General features: G+C 41.6%; 1 protein-coding gene across 1 annotated transcript in view; it reads left to right on the top strand.

Annotated features, from left to right (window-relative positions):
- The window catches only part of OLFM4 (olfactomedin 4), a 35,379-nt gene extending 13,823 nt beyond the window's left edge, over positions 1–21,556 (top strand). Inside the window, exons 4-6 of the mRNA XM_006124370.5 lie at positions 7,483–7,695; positions 8,510–8,663; positions 19,216–21,556. Coding sequence (XP_006124432.1) covers positions 7,483–7,695; positions 8,510–8,663; positions 19,216–20,018 — 1,170 coding nt within the window. The 3' untranslated portion in view covers positions 20,019–21,556. The remainder of the gene's footprint in view (positions 1–7,482; positions 7,696–8,509; positions 8,664–19,215) is intronic.
- Positions 21,557–23,148: the final 1,592 nt, after the last annotated feature.

Below are 23,148 nucleotides of genomic sequence, written 5' to 3'. Positions count from 1 at the left end.
CGCGATTTCAAAATGGCGGCTGGACACAATTATGCTTATTAAGTTCGGGATATGTAAATCCCACGCTTCAGTAGCAATTTCGGTACACTATATTTGCATCCCTATCTTGAGATAGTGAGCAAGTGTAGACATACCTGTAGTTTTTTCTAATGTCCAACCTAAACCTGCCTTGCTGTAGTTTAAGCCCATTGTTTCTTGTCCTATCATCAGAGGCCACGGAGAACAATTTTTCTCTCTCCTCCTTGTAACACCTTTTTAGATACTTAAAAACTACTATCAAGTCCCCTCTGTCTTCTCTTTTCTAAAGTAAACAAGCCTAATTCTTCCAGTCTTCTCTCACAGGTCATGTTTTGGTGACTCAATCATTTTTGTTGCTCTTCTCTGGACCGTCTTCAATTTCTCCATATCTGTCTTGAAATGTGGCAATAAATGTGGCAACACTAATACATCAACTTAGGCCGAATCAGCACAGAATAGAGCGGAAGAATGACTTCTCATGTCTTGCTCACAACACTTCTGTTAATGCATCCCAAAATCATGTTTGCTTTTTTTGAAACAGTATCACACTGTTGACTCATACTTAGCCTGTGGTCCACTATGACCCGTCAATCCCTTTTCTGCAGTACTCCTTCCTAGACAGTCACTTCCCATTCTGTATGGGAAGCCTTCCTAAGTGGAGTACTTTGCATTTGTCCTTATGAAAGTTCATCCTATTTACCTCAGGCCATTTCTCTAGTTTGTCCAGATCATTTTGAATATTGACCCTATCTTCCAAAGCAGTTGCAACCCCTCCCAGCTTGGTATCATCTGCAAACTTAATAAGTGTGCTCTCTATGCCATCATTTAAATCATTGATCAATGTCCGGGCAGTTAGTTCCATTTCATTGCCAAATGCTACACATTTATTTATTCCTTAGCATGAGTTTAGGACTAAGACTATGAGAGCCAGATTCTCACTTGGTGTAAATCATTATTCAATGAAGAGGGAAAGACAATAATTGAAAACACAACAATGTCTGAAGTGTTAATTGCCCTTTTTGTTTAAATTAAAAAAATAGTAATGATTAGATGACTAAAATAATGAACATCTGTGTTTATGGGGTAGGTAAGATCTGAAGATAAAATAAGGAAAGAATAAGTTAAAAATTACTTGAACATGTTAAATGACATCAAGCTGGCAGGGGCTGATGAAATACATCCTAGAGTCCTTAATGAACTGGCTAAAATTATTGCTGAGCCATTAGCAATTATCTTTGAGAACTCATGGAGGATGGGAGAGAGCCCAGAGGCCTGGAAAAGGGCAAATATAGTACCTGTCTATAAAAAGGGGGATAAAGACAACCCAGGGAACTATAGACAAGTCAGCTTAATTTTGGTACCTGGAAAGATAGAGGAGCAAATTTATCAATCAGTTTGCAAGCACCTAGAAGACAATAACGTGATAAGTAATAATCAATCTGAATTTTTTAGAACAAATTATGGCAACCTAATATACTTCTCTGGCAAGATAACAACTCTTGTGGATAGTGTGAATACAGTAGGTGCGATATATCTTAATCTGCGTAAGGCTTTTGGTCAGACTTACATGACAGTCTCATAAGCAAACTAGAGAAATATAGCCTAGATGAACCGACTATAAGGTGGCGCACAACTGGCTGGAAAAGTGTATTCAGAGATTAGTTATCAATAATTCACAATTGAGCTGGAAGGTCATATTGAATGGGGTCCTTCAAGGCTAACTGTCCTGGGTCCAGTTTTATTCAATATCTTCATAAATGATTTAGATAAAGGCATAGAGTGTACACTTATAACATTTTTGGATGATACCAATTTGCAAGGGATTGCAAGTTTGTTGGAGGACAAGATTAGAATTCAAAATCATCTTGACAAACTGGAGAAATGGTCTACCATAAATAGAATGAAATTCAATAAAGATACATGCAAAGCTCTACAGTTAGGAAGGAATAATTAATTGCACAAATATAAAATAGATATGATTGCCTGGGAACAGGCACTGTAGAAAAGGATCTATGAATTATCATAGAATCCTAGAAGTGGAGGGGACCTCGAGAGGTCATCGAGTCCAGTCCCCTGCCCTCATAGCAGGACAAAGCACTGTCTAGATCATCCCTGATAGATGTCTATCCAACATGCTCTTCAATATTGCCAGTGATGGAGATTCCACAATAACCCTAGGCAATTTATTCCACTGTTTAACCACCCTGACAGTTAGGAAGTTTTTCCTAATGTCCAACTTAGACCTCCCTCGCTGCAATTTAAGCCCATTGCTTCTTGTTCTATCCTCAGAGGCCAAGAGGAACAATTTTTCTCCCTCCTCCTTGTAATACCCTTTTAGATTCTTGAAAACTGCTATCATGTCCCCTCTTAGTTTAGTACCCTAATGTCAAAATAAGATACACAATTTGCACTACGCAAATTGCATATTTTATTTCGATTTAATTTCAAAATAGGTTATTTCAAAATTTGGTGCATCTACACAGCACCAAATTTCAAAATAATGTGCTATTTCAAGATATCCCTTAACCGAAGGTTACTGGGATGCTGAAATAGTGCGCCTGTTATTTAAAAAAATATTTTGAAGTAATGGGCGGCCTGTGTAGACGTGGGGTTGCTATTTTGGGATACCGGATATATGTTAAAAAGAAGAGGGTGATGAATTATTCTCCTTAACACAGAGGACAGGGCAAGAAGCAATGGACTTACATTGCAGCAAGGGAAATTTAGGTTAGGCATTAGGAGAAACTTAGGTTAGGGAGATTTAGGTTAGGCATTAGGTAGTTATATATGAGAACAAATTTCTTAGGGCTATTGTGGGATCTCCATTGCTGGAGCTGCTTAAGAACTGGTTAGAGTGACAAAAACCTTCCAGGGATAGTTTAAATAATATGTAGTTCCACCTCAGTGCTTGTGGAACCATTGACTAAACTCCTAAAGACTTGCCCTAGCATGAACTGAGGTTCAGTGTATATCTTGGAAAGAATTATTTGGGGGAAAGTATCTTCTCTGATTGCTACAAAGCCCTGGTCAGGAATCTGTAGACAATATCACCAAGATAACAGAACAGCAAAACTCTAGTCTTAATGAAAATCTATACCCATGTCAAATTGTGAAAAGAACATTTCAGAGATATCCCGTTGATTAGAATAGATCTGAAAAAAAATCACTAATGCAAAATACTCTGAATTCATACTGAGATAATGCAAAAGTCACCAAAATGACTTTTAACCGAACACATTCATTTTAAGTCTGAGAATATGCATGAGCATGTTCAGTCAAAAGGCAATATTTAGAGAAGTGATAAGCACCTGAAAATGGAAGCTGATAATTGAATTACCTTTGGAGTCCATACCTACAGAGTTGCTAATCTGACAATTAATTTATTCCTGCTAAGTGATACTTCTTACTCTATGGAATGTCATTAAGGAAAAATGGGTGCAGTTTTAAGTCACATGGGAGGAGGATTATTTCTTTCCCCAAATGTTCCATTTGTATGGAACTCAAATTTTCAGAGTGTGCTCCAAATCCACATAATATTCTTAACATTCTTCTTGACAGTGTTTGCACCGTGACCTTTACATTGGAAGATACATGTGCAAAAGTGTATTTATTCAGCCATCTGTTTGTGGTTCCACATCTGAAGAGGCTGCAGCACAGCAGTTATTCTACCTAAAGGCTAAAACAACTGTTTCACCTCAACTGGCCTTCATTTAAATCAGTTTCAGGATGGATGGATCAGATTTGTAATAGTGCACTGTGCTAAAATAACCCTTTCTTCAGGGGACTCAATTAGTTTTGATGCAGAAAAGATTGGATATACTATTTGCAGAGTGGCAGCCCAACGATTGCCCACTGAAGCCAATAGAAAATCATCTTGGAGAAATTGGTGGATCTTTCATGACCTTTTCCAGACCCAGTACATCTACACGGCAAGTGGCAGGCTGCAGCAGTGAGCCTCCCAGCCCAGGCCCACAGACTCTCGCTTGCACTATGTGTTAAAAATAGCTGTGTAGCTCAGGCTGCAGATCATACTTTGAGGCCTAGAAGGGAGCTATTTTTAGCACTGTTACTTTTAACATGGCAGGGTGAGCCCCCAGAGCCTGCATGTGTGGACTGGGGGTCCTAGACTTGCAGCTGAGGGCTGGGTAGACATACTACAACATTCTTCATGGAACATCACTTTCCTGAAATAATCATTGGAGGTTTCCTGGTAGAATCTGCCCCCTCAAATTCTCTAGGACCCTGAATAAAGTTAACTTCTAGAGGGCACTTTAGTGAGTGTAAGTGCGTGGCTTGCCCCGGGGGGTTCGAGGGCCTGCGGCCAGGCAACCTGAATTACTGACAAAGAAACACCTGAGAGGGATCAAGTGATTTCCCTCTAATCTAAGGAGTAGCTGGAAAGCTCAGGGAGAGCAAAGATTACTGGGAATGAGGAGGCTTCAAGTAGGTTTGCCAGCTTTCTAATTGCTGAAAACTGAAACTGAATGCTCTTGCCCCTCTCCCTCTTCTTCTTCCCCTGATGCTTCAATCCCACCTACTCCTCTCACCTTCCCTCCATTGCTCATCCCACCTCCTCCTCTCCCAGGTGTCACCTGTTGCCTACAGAGCCAGGCTGAGAGGGGTCTGAGTGTTGTGTCAGAGAAGTTGAGCTGGGACACTCAGAGCAGAGTGGGAAGGGGGAGAGGAGCTCAGACCTCGCAGCAAGGGGATGAGGAGGGACCAGGGATGGCGCAATTGGGTCATGGCAGAAACGAAGGAGAGGCGGACAGGATTCCCCCATGGAGAGGGGGCACCAACTTCCTGGAGCCAGGTCCGGAAGCCAGTCACTGGTCTCTGTAAGGTGTCTGCAGCTGAGTGGAGAGCTCCAGCCACAGATGCTCTGTTACCACGCCCCAGTGGCAGAAGCCAGTTACTGCAGCCAACCAGTCCAGTTAGCCCTGCTGTGCTGACAAGACACAGCCAGGTTTCCTTTTTGGCAACCCTAGCTAGGCAGAGTGCTAGGATTGGGACTAAGGGCTCATCTCCACCCATGGTGCCCAACCTTATATGAGCTGAATAGATTCCATACATTTTAAATAAGATTTAAAGCGGGGTGGGCAATCATTTTTAATTGTGGGGCACTCTAGGATTTTGGCAAGTGGTCAAGGGCCACACTTCTGTGGAGTGGATGTGCAGCCTGGGATAGAGGTTGGGTGCAGAAGGGAACTTGAGATAGGAGACTGGGGTGCAGGAGTGGGTGAGGGGTCTGCGAGGGATTTTGGGTAAAGGAGTGGGCTGTGATCTGGGGAGGGGGCTTGGGTAATAGGGGGTATAGGGTACGCATGCAGGAAAGGATTTTGGCCTGGGTGAGGGGCTCTAGAAGGGGGTGCAAGGTCTGAAAGGGAGCTGTGACATGGGTAAAAGGGGTGCAGAGGGTTTGGGTGGTGACCTGATGCAGAGGAATGGGGTGCAGTGTTGAGGATTAGGTATGGGTACAGGAAAGGATTCTGACCGGGAGGGAGGAGTATAGGAGGGGGTGCAGAGTCTGGGAGGGAGTTGTGACCTGGGAGAAGGGGGAAAAAAAAGAGTACAGAGGGTTTGGGCGGTAGCCTGGGGCAGGTAGTTAGAGGGGAGAGAATGGGTGCGGTGCCAGAGGCAGGCTCTGACTGGAAGGCACTTACCTGCAAAAATCTGAGGCAGACTGTCTGCTGCAGGCTGCTCCCTGCTCCACGTGGTTCTGCTCCGGGCATGATGGGGACAGGGAGGGAGGGAGGGAGTGAGAAGGCTTCCCACACTGCCCCTGCTCCCAGCAAAAATTCTCAGCTCCTATTGAAACTGAGAGATTGGCCAATGGGAGCGGAGATATTTTTCTGGGGGAGGAGGGGGGAACAGCATGAGAAATCTCCCTTCTTCCTCCCTAGTCATCCAGAGTGGAGAGCAGCTGGCTTTTTAAAGAGTGAGCTTTTCTCTGCCTAAGGATTCCGGTGAGGCAGCCGTGGGCTAGATTCGGTGGCTTGGCGGGCTGAATCTGGCCCACTGGCAGCCTCTTGTTCACACCTGATTTAAAGTCATCTGTATTGATTTAAATTTTAAGTTCAGTTTGTTTTTTATGTATTCAGATAGCTTGTTTCTGTGTATAGGATTCTCTGTTTACACACTTGTGTTAATTAAAACTGTGCAAACTTGATGACAAATCACTAACGAGTCAGCTATTAGCTGTATTTTTTGAAGTTGGCTGTGGCCCTTATGAAATACTCTGGTGGGTCACCTATGACCTGCAAGCCATAGGTTGTGTACTCTAACCTACGATGGCTAGCAGTTTGGACTAAAGAAGTGTAAATACCAATGCACACCAATATGCTGCACTGCAACTCACGTGGATGCTGCAGATGCAACCCATAAGGTTCCTAGCTTGCCATTACATAATCCTCTTCTAACAGGACTTCACGAAGGAAGGGAACCTTTTGGTTCATGCCCCCAGCTTTCACACGGGGGAGTTACAGAGCAGCACATTGGTGCGCCCTGCTATTCAGTTCCTGTAGTTCAAACTGCCAGGCAATCTAGATAAAGCCTAAGATTCCTGCAAGGAAGTGTTAGTAGTAATAGAAAGTTAGTAGTAATCTGCTAAGGAAAGAGGAGACCCTGAGAAAGCAGTGGAAAGACAGCAAAAGTGGTCCTGGCAGGGAGGATTGCATGGTGGAACAGAAATGTTTGCTGGCTGGACTTTAATTTGGGACTTTGAGGTTTGATCCCAGAAAAAGAGTGTGCATAAGGGCCCCTTGAGGGGGAAACTGAGGTAGGTGCTGCAAGATGAACTCTGTCCATGAGGGGTAGCTCAAAAGGTGGCTGCCTTTGCTATAGTGAGGAATAAAAAGGTGAAGATTATGAATGAAATTCTGCCCTCAGTAATGCCCATGTGATTTCAGTGGGATTGCACAGATGCAAATGAGGGCAGAATTTGACATATATCCAGTGGGGCCCGACAGACTTGTCAGGTCAGGTCCCTGGGCAAAGCAAAAGAGGGGCTTGACTCCACACCCATAGAAGGGGCAGGGCTGGGGCTGATCTCCCTCAGAGCTATCTGGAGCATGCCATGTGGTCCTCCAACAGTGATTTAAAGGACCCTAAGGTCTAGCTGCCACTGCTGTTGTAGTAGTGATTATTAGAAGGTATACCTATCTCATAGAGCTAGACTTGAGAAGTCATCAAGTCCAGTCCCTAGCTCTCACAACAGGACCAAGTACCATCCCTGACAGATTTACCACACATCCCTAAATGGCTTCTTTAAGGCTTGAACTCACAGCCCTGGATTTACAGGCCAATGCTCAAACCACTGAACTAATCCTGCCCCTCATCCAGATCAGCAGGCCCTTTGCCTCTGCCCCACATCAGTAGGCCTACAGTCTCTCTATCCATCTATCTGATGTCAACCATTCATGTTATATTCACTAAGCTGAACTTGAAAATTTGCTTTTTTTTTTAAAGGTTAGCCAATATACCGCAGCAATTGAAATATATGAACAGAAAATCCGAAACCTAACCATCAAGGTGGAACATATGGAGAAGACCAGTGTTTCTTACACCGAGTTGGACTTCCAGTTACTGAAGCTGGAAATCACTGAAATGGAAAGACTGGTCACTCAGCTGAAATCCACACTTGTTGGAAGCAATGAGATTGTTGAGCAACTATACGTCGAGGTAGATATAAGGCTAATTTTGCCATTCAGAAACATTGCACCTCTGTTACACCAATGAAATTCTGAATGTCTCTTCTATTGTTAGTGGAATTATTCTGGATTTAAACCACTGTAAATTAAAGCAAATCTTAGTCTTAAGCATGTTCTCTTGTTCCTTCATACATGGCAAAAATTGCAATCTTTATCACGTGTGACTAAAAACTAAAGTTGTTGGATGCTGCTATATTAAATAGGTAGTCTGTCTAAATTATTACAATAAATTTTAATTTATGGGCACCCATGCCTAAAAGCTTCTGTGCCATAACAAAAATAATTAAAAAATGTAACTTATTAGGGTAATGAACAAATCCATATAAAATCAAGAACTGGAAAAGACATACACCTTCCCAATATTCAATATATCAATCTGCAAAATTATTATCACTTACAGTTGGAGTGAATAATTGCTTTTTATGGTAAGTAAAATATCATTAGTTTCTTCACTGTTCACTTCAACATTAAATGAGTGTGTGAGTAGACTATTTATCTGGGCAGATAAATTTTCAAGACACTTATGCAAGACTTAAATCATGTATAGGTATTAGTTAATAACCAAATAAGCAGTATTGGAAATTTCTGGGTGATCTTTAGCATTATGGAATATGACTGAATGCTAAAATCACAAACATTTTCTTGTCATTATACATATTAGCTTGAGACCTAGTGTTCATGCTAAAACATTTCCTAAAACTTCTTCTGCAGCTCCTTTTTTGAAATGTTAATGTTTGTGAAATAAGGTTGTCTGTAATAGTCATGCTGAATTTTTATTTCTCTAGATTAGGAATCTGACTCTCATAGTAAATGATCTGGAATCACTGGACAAAAACAATATCCTTGCAATTCGTCGAGAAATTGTGGCTCTACAGAATCGATTGAAAGAATGTGAAACAAGTAGAAATCAAACCAATACACCCACTTATTTCCCACCAGGTAAGTAGTCAATATATATATCACACGAGAAGATATTATGAGAGGTAGGAAAAAGACTGAGTTAAATAAAATGACAATGCATCACAGGTCTTGGAACATTTGCCAGATATGTACTAATATTTCAGCAACAGGCTGGTATGAAAGAAACAAAACACTTTCACATAGTCTCACTGTTTTAAAAGTGGAAAACATTGGAAAATAGTACAAAAGTATTGAAAAGTAATGTTTTCCCCTTCTTCCAAACTCTCTTTTTGTGATAATTTTTTTTTCTGACTAGCTCTGATCATGGATAATTTCATTAAAAGTGATCCGAGTCTTGTTAATTTTACTCGACAGCTAATTGGGAAATTTGAGCAGCAGGTGGTGCACCAGAGATGTTTGTATATAGACTCACGAAGATAACAATGCATAGTTTATATCTGATAAATATGCAGAAATATCTTCTCATGCCATAAAGGGTAGAAACCTAGTCCCATTGAACTCAGTGGGAGTTTTGCCATTGTCTCCAATGGAGCCAGGATTTCACTCAGTTTTCTTTTTAAAAAAATTTAAGTTCTGTAGCAATTGATAGTTTTTCTTAAAGGAAAGCTTCCCAGTCTTGATGAGTATGTAAGAGGATTTTTCAAGCAATATTACTCCCTTGTATGCATTTTTATTACTTCTTTTTGCCGAGCTATTCTAAAATAGGCATTAGTATGTTCATAATAGAATTGGGGAAGAAGACTGATTTTTCACATATACCTAACCATTTGGCTAGCAAATCACAGGTAAACCAGATTAACAAGGAAAAGTTTGGAAAACTTTTGAACAAAGCAGAGCACTTGCCACTCACTAAACAGCTAGTGTACACATATTACCTACCAGCCCTTGACTCCTATCAGCTTCAGGTCAGTTATTTCAAGCCTCCCATTAGAAGGAGAGAGGAACTGGTGGAAGTTAAAGTTTTCCCTCTGTGACCTCTTCAGGGCTTGTCAGCACTTCAGGCAGGCAGAGCAATTTGTCTCTGATAGGAAAATGAACAGCACCTTGTTTGTTGGGTCAGATGATGCAGGGGTGGAGAGGGGGAAGAATACACTCTAAAGGCCTTTGCTAATCCTTAGGAAAGACTTACCAATGGTTCAGTGGAAAGTGTAGGGTTTAAAAAGCATTTGAAGGGCATTTCATTGATTTATTGAGGGTGATGGTGTGTAGAGAGAGGCTGCCTCTTTCTTCTCAAGCCTGAGAACAAGTCCGTCTTACAGTTAAAAAGTGCTAAAACCTTTAACAATAGAGCTGTGTTCAGTGGGTGTATGTAGAGAAGGAGGGGCTTAGTTTAGGCTTGGTGGAGTTTTTTCTGGGTGACTTGAACGTGACCTGTCTGAAGGGCACTGCAGCTTTCTCAACAGCGGGAATAACGCACTGAAGGCCTCAACCTCAGTTGGCATAAGTTGTTATAGCTCCATTGAATATGGCAGTTGATAACAGTTGAGACACTAGCCCAGTGCATTTTGTATAGTTTCTGGGTGCAGTCCTCCCATGGCCACAATGTGCTTCAGAAGGCTTCCTGTGCAGCCTCAGTGGTTCTTTTGTTTGATGGGTGCATCAAGCTGTAGAGTGTATAGAGATCCAATATGCCATGTGCATGGTAGAGGTAAGTTGCCACCAACTTCAAATAGCTCAAAATAAAGTTTGGTGGGAGTCTGGAAGCAGGGTGAGATAGTGATCTCTGGGTAGGTAGATCCAATCTCCTTCAGGGGAGTATATCAGTGCCATGGTTCTTACTCGAGCAACAGTGGAGACTCCAGGAATTTGCCTGGCTATTAGGAAGCGGAGCTACTCAGCTACTACTGTGTAAATACCACAAAGATTCAGATCCTCAATCTGCTGTATAATTGCCTGCACAAAGCCTGCTTAGCCTGACTTTGGGTACGTCTATACAGCAGCACTATTTTGGGGTAATGTCCATTATCCTGAAGTAGTGTTGTGTGCATCTTAACAGCACAGCATGCTCTTTATTTCAAAATAATTTCAAATTAACAGGTGGCTTATTCCGGCTTCCTGTAAACCTTGTTGCACAGGAAGAAGGAAGATGCAGGAATAGAGCTCTATTTCAAAATGTGGTGTTGTGTAGACAGTGCCAAATTTTGAAATAGGTTATCTCGAAATAAGCTACGCAGTTTGTGTAGCTTATTTCGAGCTATGCACGACTGTGTAGACATACCCTTTGTGTGCATAGTAGGGAGGGAAGGAAGGAGAGCACTCTCTTTGGCATGGGTTCAATCTTTTATTTTACATCATATTGTTCAAAATTTTCTGCCGTGATTGTACACAGCACCGTTTATTTACTTAACAGACAGAAGGTGGGAGGGAGAGGTTGCTGTTTGGAAGAGGATGTGAGTGAGTTGGTTGGATTTCCTCGATGGGTCCCTTTGGAGGATGTGAATAGTTGCTCACACTAGACTGCCAAAACATTCTAACACACCTTTAAGCAGTTATGCACAGATTTCCATATATTTCCTTCATAACCATGATTCCTGTCAAACCACTTCCTCTGCTTTTGGCTCATACTATATTTATAATACACCGACCCATTGTCCTGTTTTCAGATCTGTTTCCTCTTCTCCCTTCATTTTTTGGGATGAGTGAAAAGGACTTAGGAAAGCCTAAAAACTCCCTAACTTGTCTGAGGCGGGTTTAATGAATGTTACTCGCTCTTGCAGTATTTTGGAATATAGCCCCTCACGTGCTGCATCCCAAGGCGGTGCTCACCGACAGGCTTTGTGGAGACAGCAGGCCTATTCTCAAGCAACCTATCAGAAAGTACCGTTCTCCATCTGGCCTGCTCTCTGACTACAGTCTTCTTGTGCATGGCCCAGTCCAAGATGGGTTTGAGTACATCTATTGATAATAAAAACTCATTACTTTTGGCATGTTGACAGCCATTTCCAGCACCTCTGTCTCTGTTTACCACCCCATTCAGCAGAAACGTATCCAACCTCTTCCCTACCCTTTGACAAACTGAATAACTGTCTCTCTTTTCCCCTGATTTCAACTGACTGTGTCTGGGCAGGAATACAGAGACAAGGGCTCAGAGTGAGGGCTCAGCAGCAGGCTCTTTGTCATACTCAACTAAAATTATCTTGCATGTAGAATAGTGATAGAAATGTAGCTGTGTTAGTCTGGTGTAGCTGAAACAAAATACAGGACTATGTAGCACTTTAAAGACTAACAAGATGGTTTATTAGATAATGAGCTTTCATGGGCCAGACCCACTTCCTCAGATCAAATAGTGGAAGAAAATAGTCACAACCATATATACCAAAGGATACAATTTAAAAAAATTGAACACATATGAAAATCTGTCTGATTCTTACCAACCACCACTGGACATACCACACTAATACCAACCCTGGCACCTTCCCTTGCAACAAACCCCGTTGCCAGCTTTGTCCACATATTCACTCTGCTGATACTATTATTGGACCTAACCAAGTGAGTTATAAGATCAAGAACACATATTCCTGCGCATCCAGAAATATAATTTATGTTATCATGTGCCGACAGTGTCCGTCTGCTATGTACATTGGACAAACGTCTCAGACGCTTCGCCAAAGAATCAATGCACACAAAACAGATATTAGACAGGACCACAAAGAAAAACCAGTTTCTTGCCATTTCAACGAGAAAGGACACTGTCTCAACGACTTAACTACCTGCATCCTACTTCAAAAGCATTTTAAATCTGCACTCGAAAGGAAATCCTCTGAACTGTCATTCATGCTAAAATTTGACACTCTATGTGTCGGTCTCAACAAAGGCGCCAACTATCTTACCCATTACAAAGATAGCTTCCCCAATTATCACCTCTAATGCCATTAGCTCACAGACATTTACCTTTTCCACACTCCCCCCCCCCCATTTTTTTAAATTGTATCCTTTGGTATATATGGTTGTGACTATTTTCTTCCACTATTTGATCTGAGGAAGTGGGTCTGGCCCACGAAAGCTCATCACCTAATAAACCATCTTGTTAGTCTTTAAAGTGCTACATAGTCCTGTATTTTGTTTCAGCTAAAATTATCTAGTACTGTAGTCAGCAGAGAGTGGTGAGCCATCTGAGGTACTAACAGGCAAATGGAAGGACAAAGCTGCACCTCCCCCCACCATTTTACATTCATGGACTAATATACTAGATTTCAAGTTCCTGACCAACAGTTCTCCCTAGGGCTGGGACAGGGGGTTAGCCTCCTGTAGAAATGGCGGCATCTCTGCATGAAGGTCACACTGATTTCATGCACCCGTCCCACATCTAGGACTATGTCTAGACTATGCATTATTTTAGAAAGATATATCTTCTTCCGATCTCGCTTTTGAAAGTGGGTCTTGGAAAAGTGAAAGTAGTCTGGATGCATTTTTTTCAGGAAAAAAAAAAAACCTTTTTCAAAAAAACTACTCTTCCTTAAAAAATGAGGTTTACGGGTTTTTCAAAAAAGGTGTTTTTTTTCTGAAAAAAAGCCTCCAGATTACTTTCACTTTCAAAAGACTCACTTTTGAAATTTGCATATCCTCTTTAGAAAATTACGCGTAGTTTAGACGTACCCTAAGTAAAGCTGAAATGTAGGAAAAGAAATGGCTGTGGCCTGGCTGTCTTTTGGGTAACGCAGTGGTACCAGTTATCACTGGAAATGTCAAGGCTTTAGTTATGGGTAGGTTAACTTAGAGCTGGCCATTTCTGTGGTGGTTGTAGAGAAACAGGGCCAAACCAGCAATCTGATCCAGGTGGGTGGATCCCTGTGCCTCTGATATCAATGGGAATCTATGTGGGTGAAAGGGTCTGCCTGCAGGGTCCATTTCACAGGAATGGGACCAAAATGTAATACATTCTCTTCCCCAGAGAGCTTAATACTTGAGGAAGAAGAGGGGCATTGCAGTGCTGGCCCAGGAGCGACACAGGAAAATTGTGGTTAAAGCAGCCACATTTTCCTTTCTGCCTTGTTCTTCAGAGGGCACAGGGATGTCAATTCACTGCTGACACAAACCCCAGGCTGCCAGCTTAGCTGTGGTACCTGGCATGTTTGGGTTATGGAGGCACGGCTTCCTGCCCTCTCCAAACTCGCTCCTCTTCCTCTCAGAAGTGGGTTAGCAAGCAGATGTTCAGTGCCACTCCCTCCTGCATATCCTGACCCACAGTCTGGGTAGCCTGGGTGTGGGAATAAAGTGTATTTGTTTTCTTACCTCTCTGCAAGAACATGCAGCCTACCTCTGAAAAAGAGACAAGACATGGCATTAACCCCGAGACTTCAATGATCAGAGGCCTAACACAGTAAAAAAGGAGTTAAAAATGCTGAAGTCTGAATAATTCATATGGATTTATTGCAAGTGCCTCCCAATATTTACAAAATGACATGACACTTTGTTTCTTTTGTATATTTTCCCCATAAAATCCAGACAGGAGGGCAAGTTAAGATTAAATAAACAAGAGTAAATTCCTCTGAACCTGTGCAGAAGACAGATAACCCGCCCTGACTGCCACAGAGGTTTTTTTTAAACTGTTTCTGGGAGAGTTTTCAAAAATCATATTCAAACATCCACTGTATGGAGCCTCAAACAATTTCTCATGTCATTAAGCTGAACATGCTCCTAACTTTATTTTAATAATTCATGCATGGTTTCATAAATAAAAAACAAACAAGTGTTCAGCAGAGAGATCTCTTTAAGGGAAGAAATAATAATTTATTATTTCTTTTGTAAGAAAAGGTCTCTCCACTGAACACACGTTTGTTTTTTATTTATGAAACAGCACATGAATTATTGAAATGAAGCTGGAATGAGTTCAGTTTAATGATATGAAAAATTATTTGAGGTTGCATATATATGAGTTTAGGAGTACCTCAGTACCAGCAATATTTTTTTGGAACAAATCACAGATTTATACACACTCTTAATAGCCATTTAATTTTGAAATAAGATTGCTGTGAGTTAAGTTCAGTAATAGATTCAATATGTCAACAGTTAAGAACAACCCATAATACCAGAGGTAGCGATACACAATAGAGATACAAGGCAAATGACTCAAATAGATTTACAGAGTTGGCAGGCTGGCAAGCCACTTTGCATCATTGTCTGCCTTATCTTTCTTGCATTGCTTTAACTGAGGTACGAGCACCTCCAAACATCAGTACGTGTACCAAGTACTGAGGCCATGTTATTAGCCGTGCTAAGTACCATTTGCAGAGCTACAGCCTCGCTGTCCATACAGTGCTTGCATTTTGTGCTATATCTGGAAATGAGGTCTCAGGTCTCAGCGGTCCATTCACAGTCAGTAAAGCACTTAAGCACGTGTTTAAATGCTTTGCTGAATCCGAGCCTAGAATGCTGATTTGCTGTAACTGGAGCATTATTTGGTAGTGTTTTCCAGCAAGGGAGCAAACTCCAGGGCTATACCATTTTCCAGCAGAGTGTCTGCAGAAGAGAAAATTGAGCAGCAGAAGTTACAATGGCACAGAATGACTGCAACCTGTGCTCTAGTCAACTAAGTCCCAAAAATGGCTGATGCTGACCAAGAAGGGGCATGACCTAGGTGGCCAGGAGAAACAGCAGTTCGGCACAGCCTCTCTGCAGCTTCCATCAGCAGGGCTCCAAAGAAGCCCCAGGGAAGAAATGAAACCTGCTCCCAAACCCCTAGCAGTGAGGGCAGTGAGTGAATTCCTCCTCCCCACCCACATGCTTGGGCATCAGTGGTCAGGCTGTGAAAGGGAGGGATGGGAAAAGACAGGAAACAGTGGAGCTTAGGACAGGTGGAAAGACAAAAGCAAGGGAGACACAGCCAGATCACTGCAAAACTGTATTTTGTAGACTGCCACAAATGTTACAGTTACAGTAAAACACACATTAGCATCTGCAGCGGTTATCAATAGTTAGACTGAAAGGCCATAACGATATTGTCCTGCTTCTAGGGCAGTGCCTTACTCTATCTAGAGGCCAATAAATCATCCCTGTCAGAAGTGACATTGATCCTTCTATTTCTGAAGAAGAAATGTTTTGCATTTTGCAAGCACTGGTTTTCTCCAAGCGGCAGGCGTTTTCAATCATTTCCAAGGGAGAGTACCTTCAGAACGGCACAAGGGGTTCTCTTTGCCCCCTCCTCCCATTGCTCTGCATGTCTGGGCCCCTCAGTAGCTGTAGGAGTTTTCCAATTCTATTCCACTGGTTCTTTTCAACCCTTGCTTAGAAGGACCAGCTTTAGGTGTGAGAGCATAGTTCTGTCTTTGTGTTATCTCTGTTCTCGCGGCTAATAAGAGGATAAAAGTGTTATTTGTGCTGTATATGTAACCCACGGACCTTCTGGGTGTGGTTCACTATCCCATGTGGTGACGTCTAGACCACTTACAGAGAGAATAATAAGTCTTCTCTACAGCCTTAGCTGACAGCCAGCTGGGTTTTAGCTCAAGCGGTAGAGCTCCAGAGATCCTAGTTTGCTTCTGTCTGTTGGCATTACACAGACACTTCTTTATTAGGAATAGATTAAGGCCAGCAACTCTTTTCACATAGCCTAACAAACAGCCATCAAATAGTACTCACTCAAAAGATAAAATATAAATGACTAGTGTCAAAGAAACCCTATCCACTAGAGCAGGGCTACTCAACACGCGGCCCACGGGCCCATGTTTGCGGCCCACGGTGCGGTTTGGGTTTATGTGGTTCTCAACACGCAGCCTGCATGTAGGATCCTTTGAACATGGCCTCTGCTGGGAATATGTTTCACAACGGCAAGGTGTCTCCCAAGCGGGATCAGCACTGAAAGATGCAAGTGGACGGGCTAGCTGAAACAGACAGGTACAGGGTGTCGGTGTTTCTAGTCCTCGGGAGGAGGTGCCGGAGCATTGTGGGAAGTACTTTGTATTCATGCCTGTCAGTGTAAAAGAAGCTATTTGCATATATTTGCATATATATTTGCATGTATATGCAACCACACTTAAGTTGCGGCTCTCGACATGTGCTGTGAGTATCATTGTGCCCCTGCGGCTTCCAAAGTTGAGTAGCCCTGCCCTAAAATATAGACTCATAGGACTGGAAGGGACTTTGAAAGGTCATGTAATCCAGTCCATTATCTTTTAGATCAGCGTTTCCCAAAGTGTGGTCCGTGGTCCAATACCGGTCCTTAGAAAAAAAAATACCGGTCCTCAGAAAATTTTTTGCACACAATTCTTGGGGGAGAGCCCCCTGCCGTGGCATCTCTGCCGGGCATGCTCCCAGGTGGCTGGGCTAGATCTGGCAGGTGCTAAGACCCAGGGAGAAGGCCATGAGCCGTGTGCGCCGACACAGAACACCCGGTGCTGGACGCAGCCGGGGGAGCTGGCGCCGGCCGATAAAGTGGCCAGGATTGGGGCCGGCGGGGGAGGGGGGGGGCGGAACAACCCTCCAGACAGATAGGGCCAGCAACATGCCCCGGGGCAGTTTGCGGCCTGTGGTTTCACCCACGAATGCAGGCACAACTGGGAGAGAGGACATGGGGCTACTCACCCGACTTCCAGGACCCATATTTTAGACCTTTAATCATTTTAGACCTTTAATCATTTTTGTTGCACTTCTCTGGACTTTCTCCAAGTTGTCCACATCTTTCCTGAAATGCGATGCCCAGAACTGGATATAATACTCCAGTTGAGGCCTAATCAGTGCAGAGCACAGTGGAAGAATTCCTTCTCATATCTAGCTTACTACACTACTGCTAAAATTTCTCAGAATAATGTTTGCTTTTTGTTTGCAATGACTGTTGACTCATATTTAGTTTGTGGTCTACTATGATTCCCAGATCGTTTCTGCAGTTCTTCTTCCTAGGAAGCCATTTACTATTTTGTACGTGTGCAACTGATTGTTCCTTCCGAAGTAGAGTATTTTGCATTTTTCCTTATTGAATTTTATCCTATTTACTCCAGAACATTTTTCCAGTTTGTCCAAATCATTTGGATTTTTAATCCTGTACTACAAAGCACTTACAATCCCTCCCAGCATGGTATGGCCTGCAAACTTTATATGAGTACTCTTTATGCCTTTATCTAAGTTACTCATGAAGGTATTAAACAGAACCAGACCCAGAACTAATCCCTGTGGGACTCCACTTGTTCTGCTCTTTCAGCATGACTATGAACCACTGTCAACTACTCTCCAGGAATGATTTTCCAGCATGTGTAATCTCTGCACTGATTTATGATGCCATCAGCTTTTGCCCTGAATTGATCACTTAATAAAAACATGAAATTCAGGTCTTGTCAATTAAAATTTACTTTGCCTCTAATAGGGAGAATTATCTAGTGGTTAAAACACCTGACTTTGAGTTGGTTCTGGACTTGGTATCACCATTCACTTGCTGTATGATTTGTGCAGATCACTGAGTATCTGTCTGTCAGATAACAATGCTTTTAAAGAAAAAACTGGCACACATTTATGGTGACATCTTTTAGAGCTGCAAAGAGTAAGACTAGAAGACACTTTTATTTTAAATTGTGTTGGTGTCAGACTTCAGACTTAGAGAGATGCATATTGTGGAATGGAGGAGTTTTTCAAAAAATGTAGTGGCTTCGAGCAAAGGAATAACCATGTCAGCATCTATATTCATTCAGATTGTTTTCTTTCCAGATGTTGTTCATTATACCGAATGTTCATTCCACTGGGCTGTTTGCGCTCGGTAAACACTATGAATTCTATTCAGTTTAGCAAGACATCTTGAACAATCATGGTGTAGCTATAAAAAGCCAAATATTTTGTCCAATGAAATGAAAAAGAGGATACTTCAATCATCCTGAAGTTCCAGGGACACCATAATAAAATCAGGACTGTCCTAGTTAGAATAGTTTGTATGGGCACCTTATTGTTATCTCCCATGTAAAAAGGCTATATTTACATATGTACATCTTGTAGAGCTATTGTAAGGCTATGCTCATTAATGTCTGAACCACTTTGAGAGGTTAATCAAGAAGGCACTGTGAAATATTGTTTTAAAATGGTGATTTTGACATCAGCGTGCTAATCTGAAATGAGCCTCCAGAGCTAGTGTTGTTAATTCTTCCTCTACCTTCTAGAATTCACTGAGGTACAGTGAGACAAAACGTTCCTTCTTGTTTCCCATATTTCCGGAACCATGCTCTACAGCAGGAGCAAATGACCTAAAATGATTTTGAAATTGTATTTTCTATGTGATTTCCCAGCCCATTGGGTTGGAAAGCATAGAACAGGGGAAAAGAGAAAACTGGTCACTTATCTGAAACAGAAGCTGTTCACTTATTTACTGCAAGTGAATACTGACTGAACACTAAGGTCCCTAACATTTGTTCCTGGATTGTTGGCTGTTTTATTCAGTAATACCCCAGTTCTAGTGGTATGACCATTCTATTCCAGTCAGAGTGGGATGGCCACAGAACTGAAATCCACGTGCAGTTTACATGGTGCAAAGCAAACCTTTGACAAAGATATGTATTTATTTCTGTTCTCGCAACAAAGCGCTTCTGATAAAGCACTGTAAATCCTCTCTCCTAATCATGAATTTGAAAAGCCTGCATTTTCTCTTTGCTTACAGGCAGCTGTGGTCATGGTGGAATTGTGAATATCAGCCAGCCCTATGTTGTACAACTGAACTGGAGAGGATTTCCCTTCAAATATGGTGCCTGGGGTAGGGATTTCTTTCCTCAGACCCCACAGAATGACTTATATTGGGTTGCACCTTTGAACACAGATGGGAGACTTTTAGAATATTACAGACTTTATAATTCCTATGACGATTTGCTGCTATTCAAAAATGCTAGAGAGAAAAGAATTGTATACGGGGAAGGCAGTGGCACTGCAGTTTACAATAACTCCATGTATTACAATATATATAATTCAAGAGATATGGGCAAGCTTGATTTAAACACAAACACATTGACTGTGAGGAAAACTCTGCCCGATGCTGCTATGGGTAATCGTTTCTCGTACGCTGGTGTTGGGTGGCAAGATATAGACTTTGCTGTGGATGAAAGTGGATTGTGGGTAATCTATTCAACCGAGGACAGCACAGGTAACATTGTGATTAGCAAACTCAATGAGACCACACTGGATGTGCTCCATACGTGGAAAACAAAGCAGTACAAACCATCTGTTTCCAACGCTTTCATCATATGTGGTGTTCTATATGCCACAAGACCTGTCAATACTAGGAAGGAGGAAATATTTTACACATTCAACACAAACACTGAACAGGAAGGTAAAATTAGTATAATTATGGACAAAATGTTAGAAACAATTCAAAGTATCAACTATAACCCCTCAGACCATACCCTGTATGTTTACAATGATGGCTACCAAGTAAAATACAATTTGATTTTTCAACCTGTGTTACACTGATATGAATATATACAACAACTAGAGATCACAGAAAGTCAGATTGTATTTCCCTTTGGATAATGTTTATGTTAGATTATTCTACGAAGAATAACTACCAGTTATAGGATTTATTACTGTGCACTGTCCCATTGAAGGGACTGTTCACAGTAATAAACTCTATGCCTCTTAATAACTGGTTGCAAGTTTGGGTTCTTAGTTTTTTAAGGTGTGTTTAGGTTCAATGGTGGCAGGTGTACTAAAAATACCTCTGCTGTAAAGATAGATTCAATACATGACTTACTGATGGACAGAACATGCATAGCAGTAGGGAAGTTGTTCACACATTGTTATGAATTCAAAGAAATGTCTGTATTTGGATAACACGTGGAAATGGAACTTCAATTTCATCACCATTGCTCCAGGTATGGAAGGCCATCAATATCATATTAAACCCTGGCCTCAAATAATTATCAAAAGATTATAATTAGAGTAGCATTAGGGCTCGATCTTTAAAGAGCAGCTCGTCAATTAAACTGAAGCCGTGGGAATGGTTGCTATGGCTCCTTCCTTGAAATCCACCAGTATATTTTAGATGGTGGGGCTCCAATGCATTTCTTTCCGAAAGCTGCACTTCAGGGGGAAAAAAACAACCTTATTGATGTTAACCATTTGTGGATGGTTGCATTTTCTTAGCACTGTGTCTTGGGGGCTGAAAGTGGCCTCTTGGTGTATATCATATGCTGCAATAGAATGGAAGCTGTGCCATTCTACATAGTTCCATGGAGCCAGTTTGGAACTCTGCAATTTACTGTGACCTCCATTAACATTTTTCAGAAACACTCCAAAAACAAGTAGCAAAATTCTTTGCCAGTATAACTCTGGTAGCTTCAATTATCTTACCTCAGGTGTGATTCTGGCATCTGATCTGTCAGTTAGGGCATGTCTACTCTAGGGAGTTATTTTGAAATAACTCTCCTTATTTCAGAATAAGAAGGTGGGCATTCATACAGCAATCCCATTATTTCAAAATAACATGCTTGTTATTTCGAAATAATAGCTCCTGCTTGTGATGAAGAATAATGTTTATTTTGAAATAACAATTTAGTTAGTGTGGATGCTCAGCTGCTTTTATTTCAAAATAACTCCTCAGTGCTTCCTGGGGCTCTCAGTCAAAGTAGTGTATCTACATTTAAGGAGCCTGCCTCAGACTAATTTTGAGGCTTCCCTGTAGTGTGGACACTCTATTTCAAAGTAGTTATTTCGGGAGTTAGTATTTCAAAATAAGTTATTTTGAAACAATTTCCCACTGTGGACATAGCCTTACAGAATACTGAAGTTAGGACAAAATTAGTCATATTATCTTTATTTTTAAAATACTACTTATGTTTTTTTATCAATAGCTAGACTTTATTCATGTCAGAAATACTGATGTGTACAATTATGAAAATGCAGTGAATGTTTGCTGGTTTTCTTTTATTAATCTTGTCTTTGTTTTATAGTCTGGATCAGTAGGTATGAATGATTATTTTTTGTTTAATAAAGTATTATAAAAGCCCAAACCCTACAGTTGTTGAAGTCATTGTGTAATAGCTGGGAAACTGTTAGGATGTGGCAAAAAGCCAGCTTCACCAACAATATTGGAAACAAAAATCAATATACTTCTTTGGACTTAGAGCATTTAAGAGCTCCTGGAACAACACAACAATGTGAATCAATGCCAGTAACTCGACAAGGGATTTATTTTCCATCCATTGAAATATGTCCACAGGTTAGATTAATATTCTCCCCCTAGTTAAGATGTTATTTGAGAGGTCTGAGATAGATGACATATCTATGAGTCATAGAATCATAGAATCATAGGACTGGAAGGGACCTCGAGAGGTCATCGAGTCCAGCCCCCCGCCCTCAAGGCAGGACCAAGCTCCATCTACACCATCCCTGACAGATGTCTATCTAACCTGTTCTTAAATATCCCCAGAGAGGGAGATTCCACCACCTCCCTTGGCAATTTATTCCAATATTTGACCACCCTGACAGTTAGGAATTTTTTCCTAATGTCCAATCTAAACCTCCCCTGCTGCACTTTAAGCCCATTACTCCTTGTCTTGTCCTCAGAAACCAAGAGGAACAAATTTTCTCCTTCCTCCTTGTGACACCCTTTTAGATATTTGAAAACCGCTATCATGTCCCCCCTTAATCTTCTTTTTTCCAAACTAAACAAGCCCAGTTCATGAAGCCTGGCTTCATAGGTCATGTTCTCTAAACCTTTAATCATTCTTGTCGCTCTTCTCTGTACCCTTTCCAATTTCTCCACATCTTTCTTGAAATGTGGCGCCCAGAACTGGACACAGTACTCCAGCTGAGGCCTAACTAGTGCAGAGTAGAGCGGCAGAATGACTTCACGAGTTTTGCTTACAACACACCTGTTGATTCAACCTTGAATCATATTTGCTTTTTTTGCAACAGCATCACACTGTTGACTCATATTCAACTTGTGGTCCACTATGACCCCTAGATCCCTTTCCGCCATGCTCCTTCCTAGACAGTCGCTTCCCATCTTGTATGTATGGAACTGATTGTTCCTTCCTAAGTGGAGCACTTTGCATTTCTCTTTATTAAACCTCATCCTGTTTACCTCTGACCATTTCTCTAACTTGCTAAAGTCATTTTGAATTATGTCCCTATCCTCCAAAGAAGTTGCAACCCCACCCAGTTTGGTATCATCTGCAAACTTAAGCTGCCACTTACCAGGTATCTTCATCTGTCTTTTTCAAAACGTGTGAAATGAATTTGAAAGCCAACCATCACTGGCACAGTAATCTAATTCATGAGTATGGGCCTTTAAGGAATTCACAATAGTCCAACTGAAGGTTTGTTTAAAAATAAAAAGCTAAAAGACAATAGAGTATTTATTTCTTGCTTATTTCTTTGGGGCAGCATCTCAAATACCAATAATTCCCAAAGGCTGCCTTATCTACAGGCAGAAAAGGCAGCTGTACCCGGCATCACATTGTAAAGATGAATTTGAGGCTAAAACCACCTCACTTAGGATTTAGGTTCTGTGTTGCAATACCTCACTTTAGGATCCCTGCCACTTTCTGGAATCCTCAGCCCTGAGTCAGGCGCACACGCTCCCTATAAATGCATGTGG

Source organism: Pelodiscus sinensis, chromosome 1, assembly GCF_052426305.1.
Source record: "Pelodiscus sinensis isolate ZL-2025 chromosome 1, ASM5242630v1, whole genome shotgun sequence".
In the NCBI taxonomy this organism is placed as follows: domain Eukaryota; kingdom Metazoa; phylum Chordata; order Testudines; family Trionychidae; genus Pelodiscus; species Pelodiscus sinensis.
The sequence above is the reverse complement of the archived record's forward strand: the minus strand, read 5'-3'. Positions and strand labels throughout refer to the sequence as shown.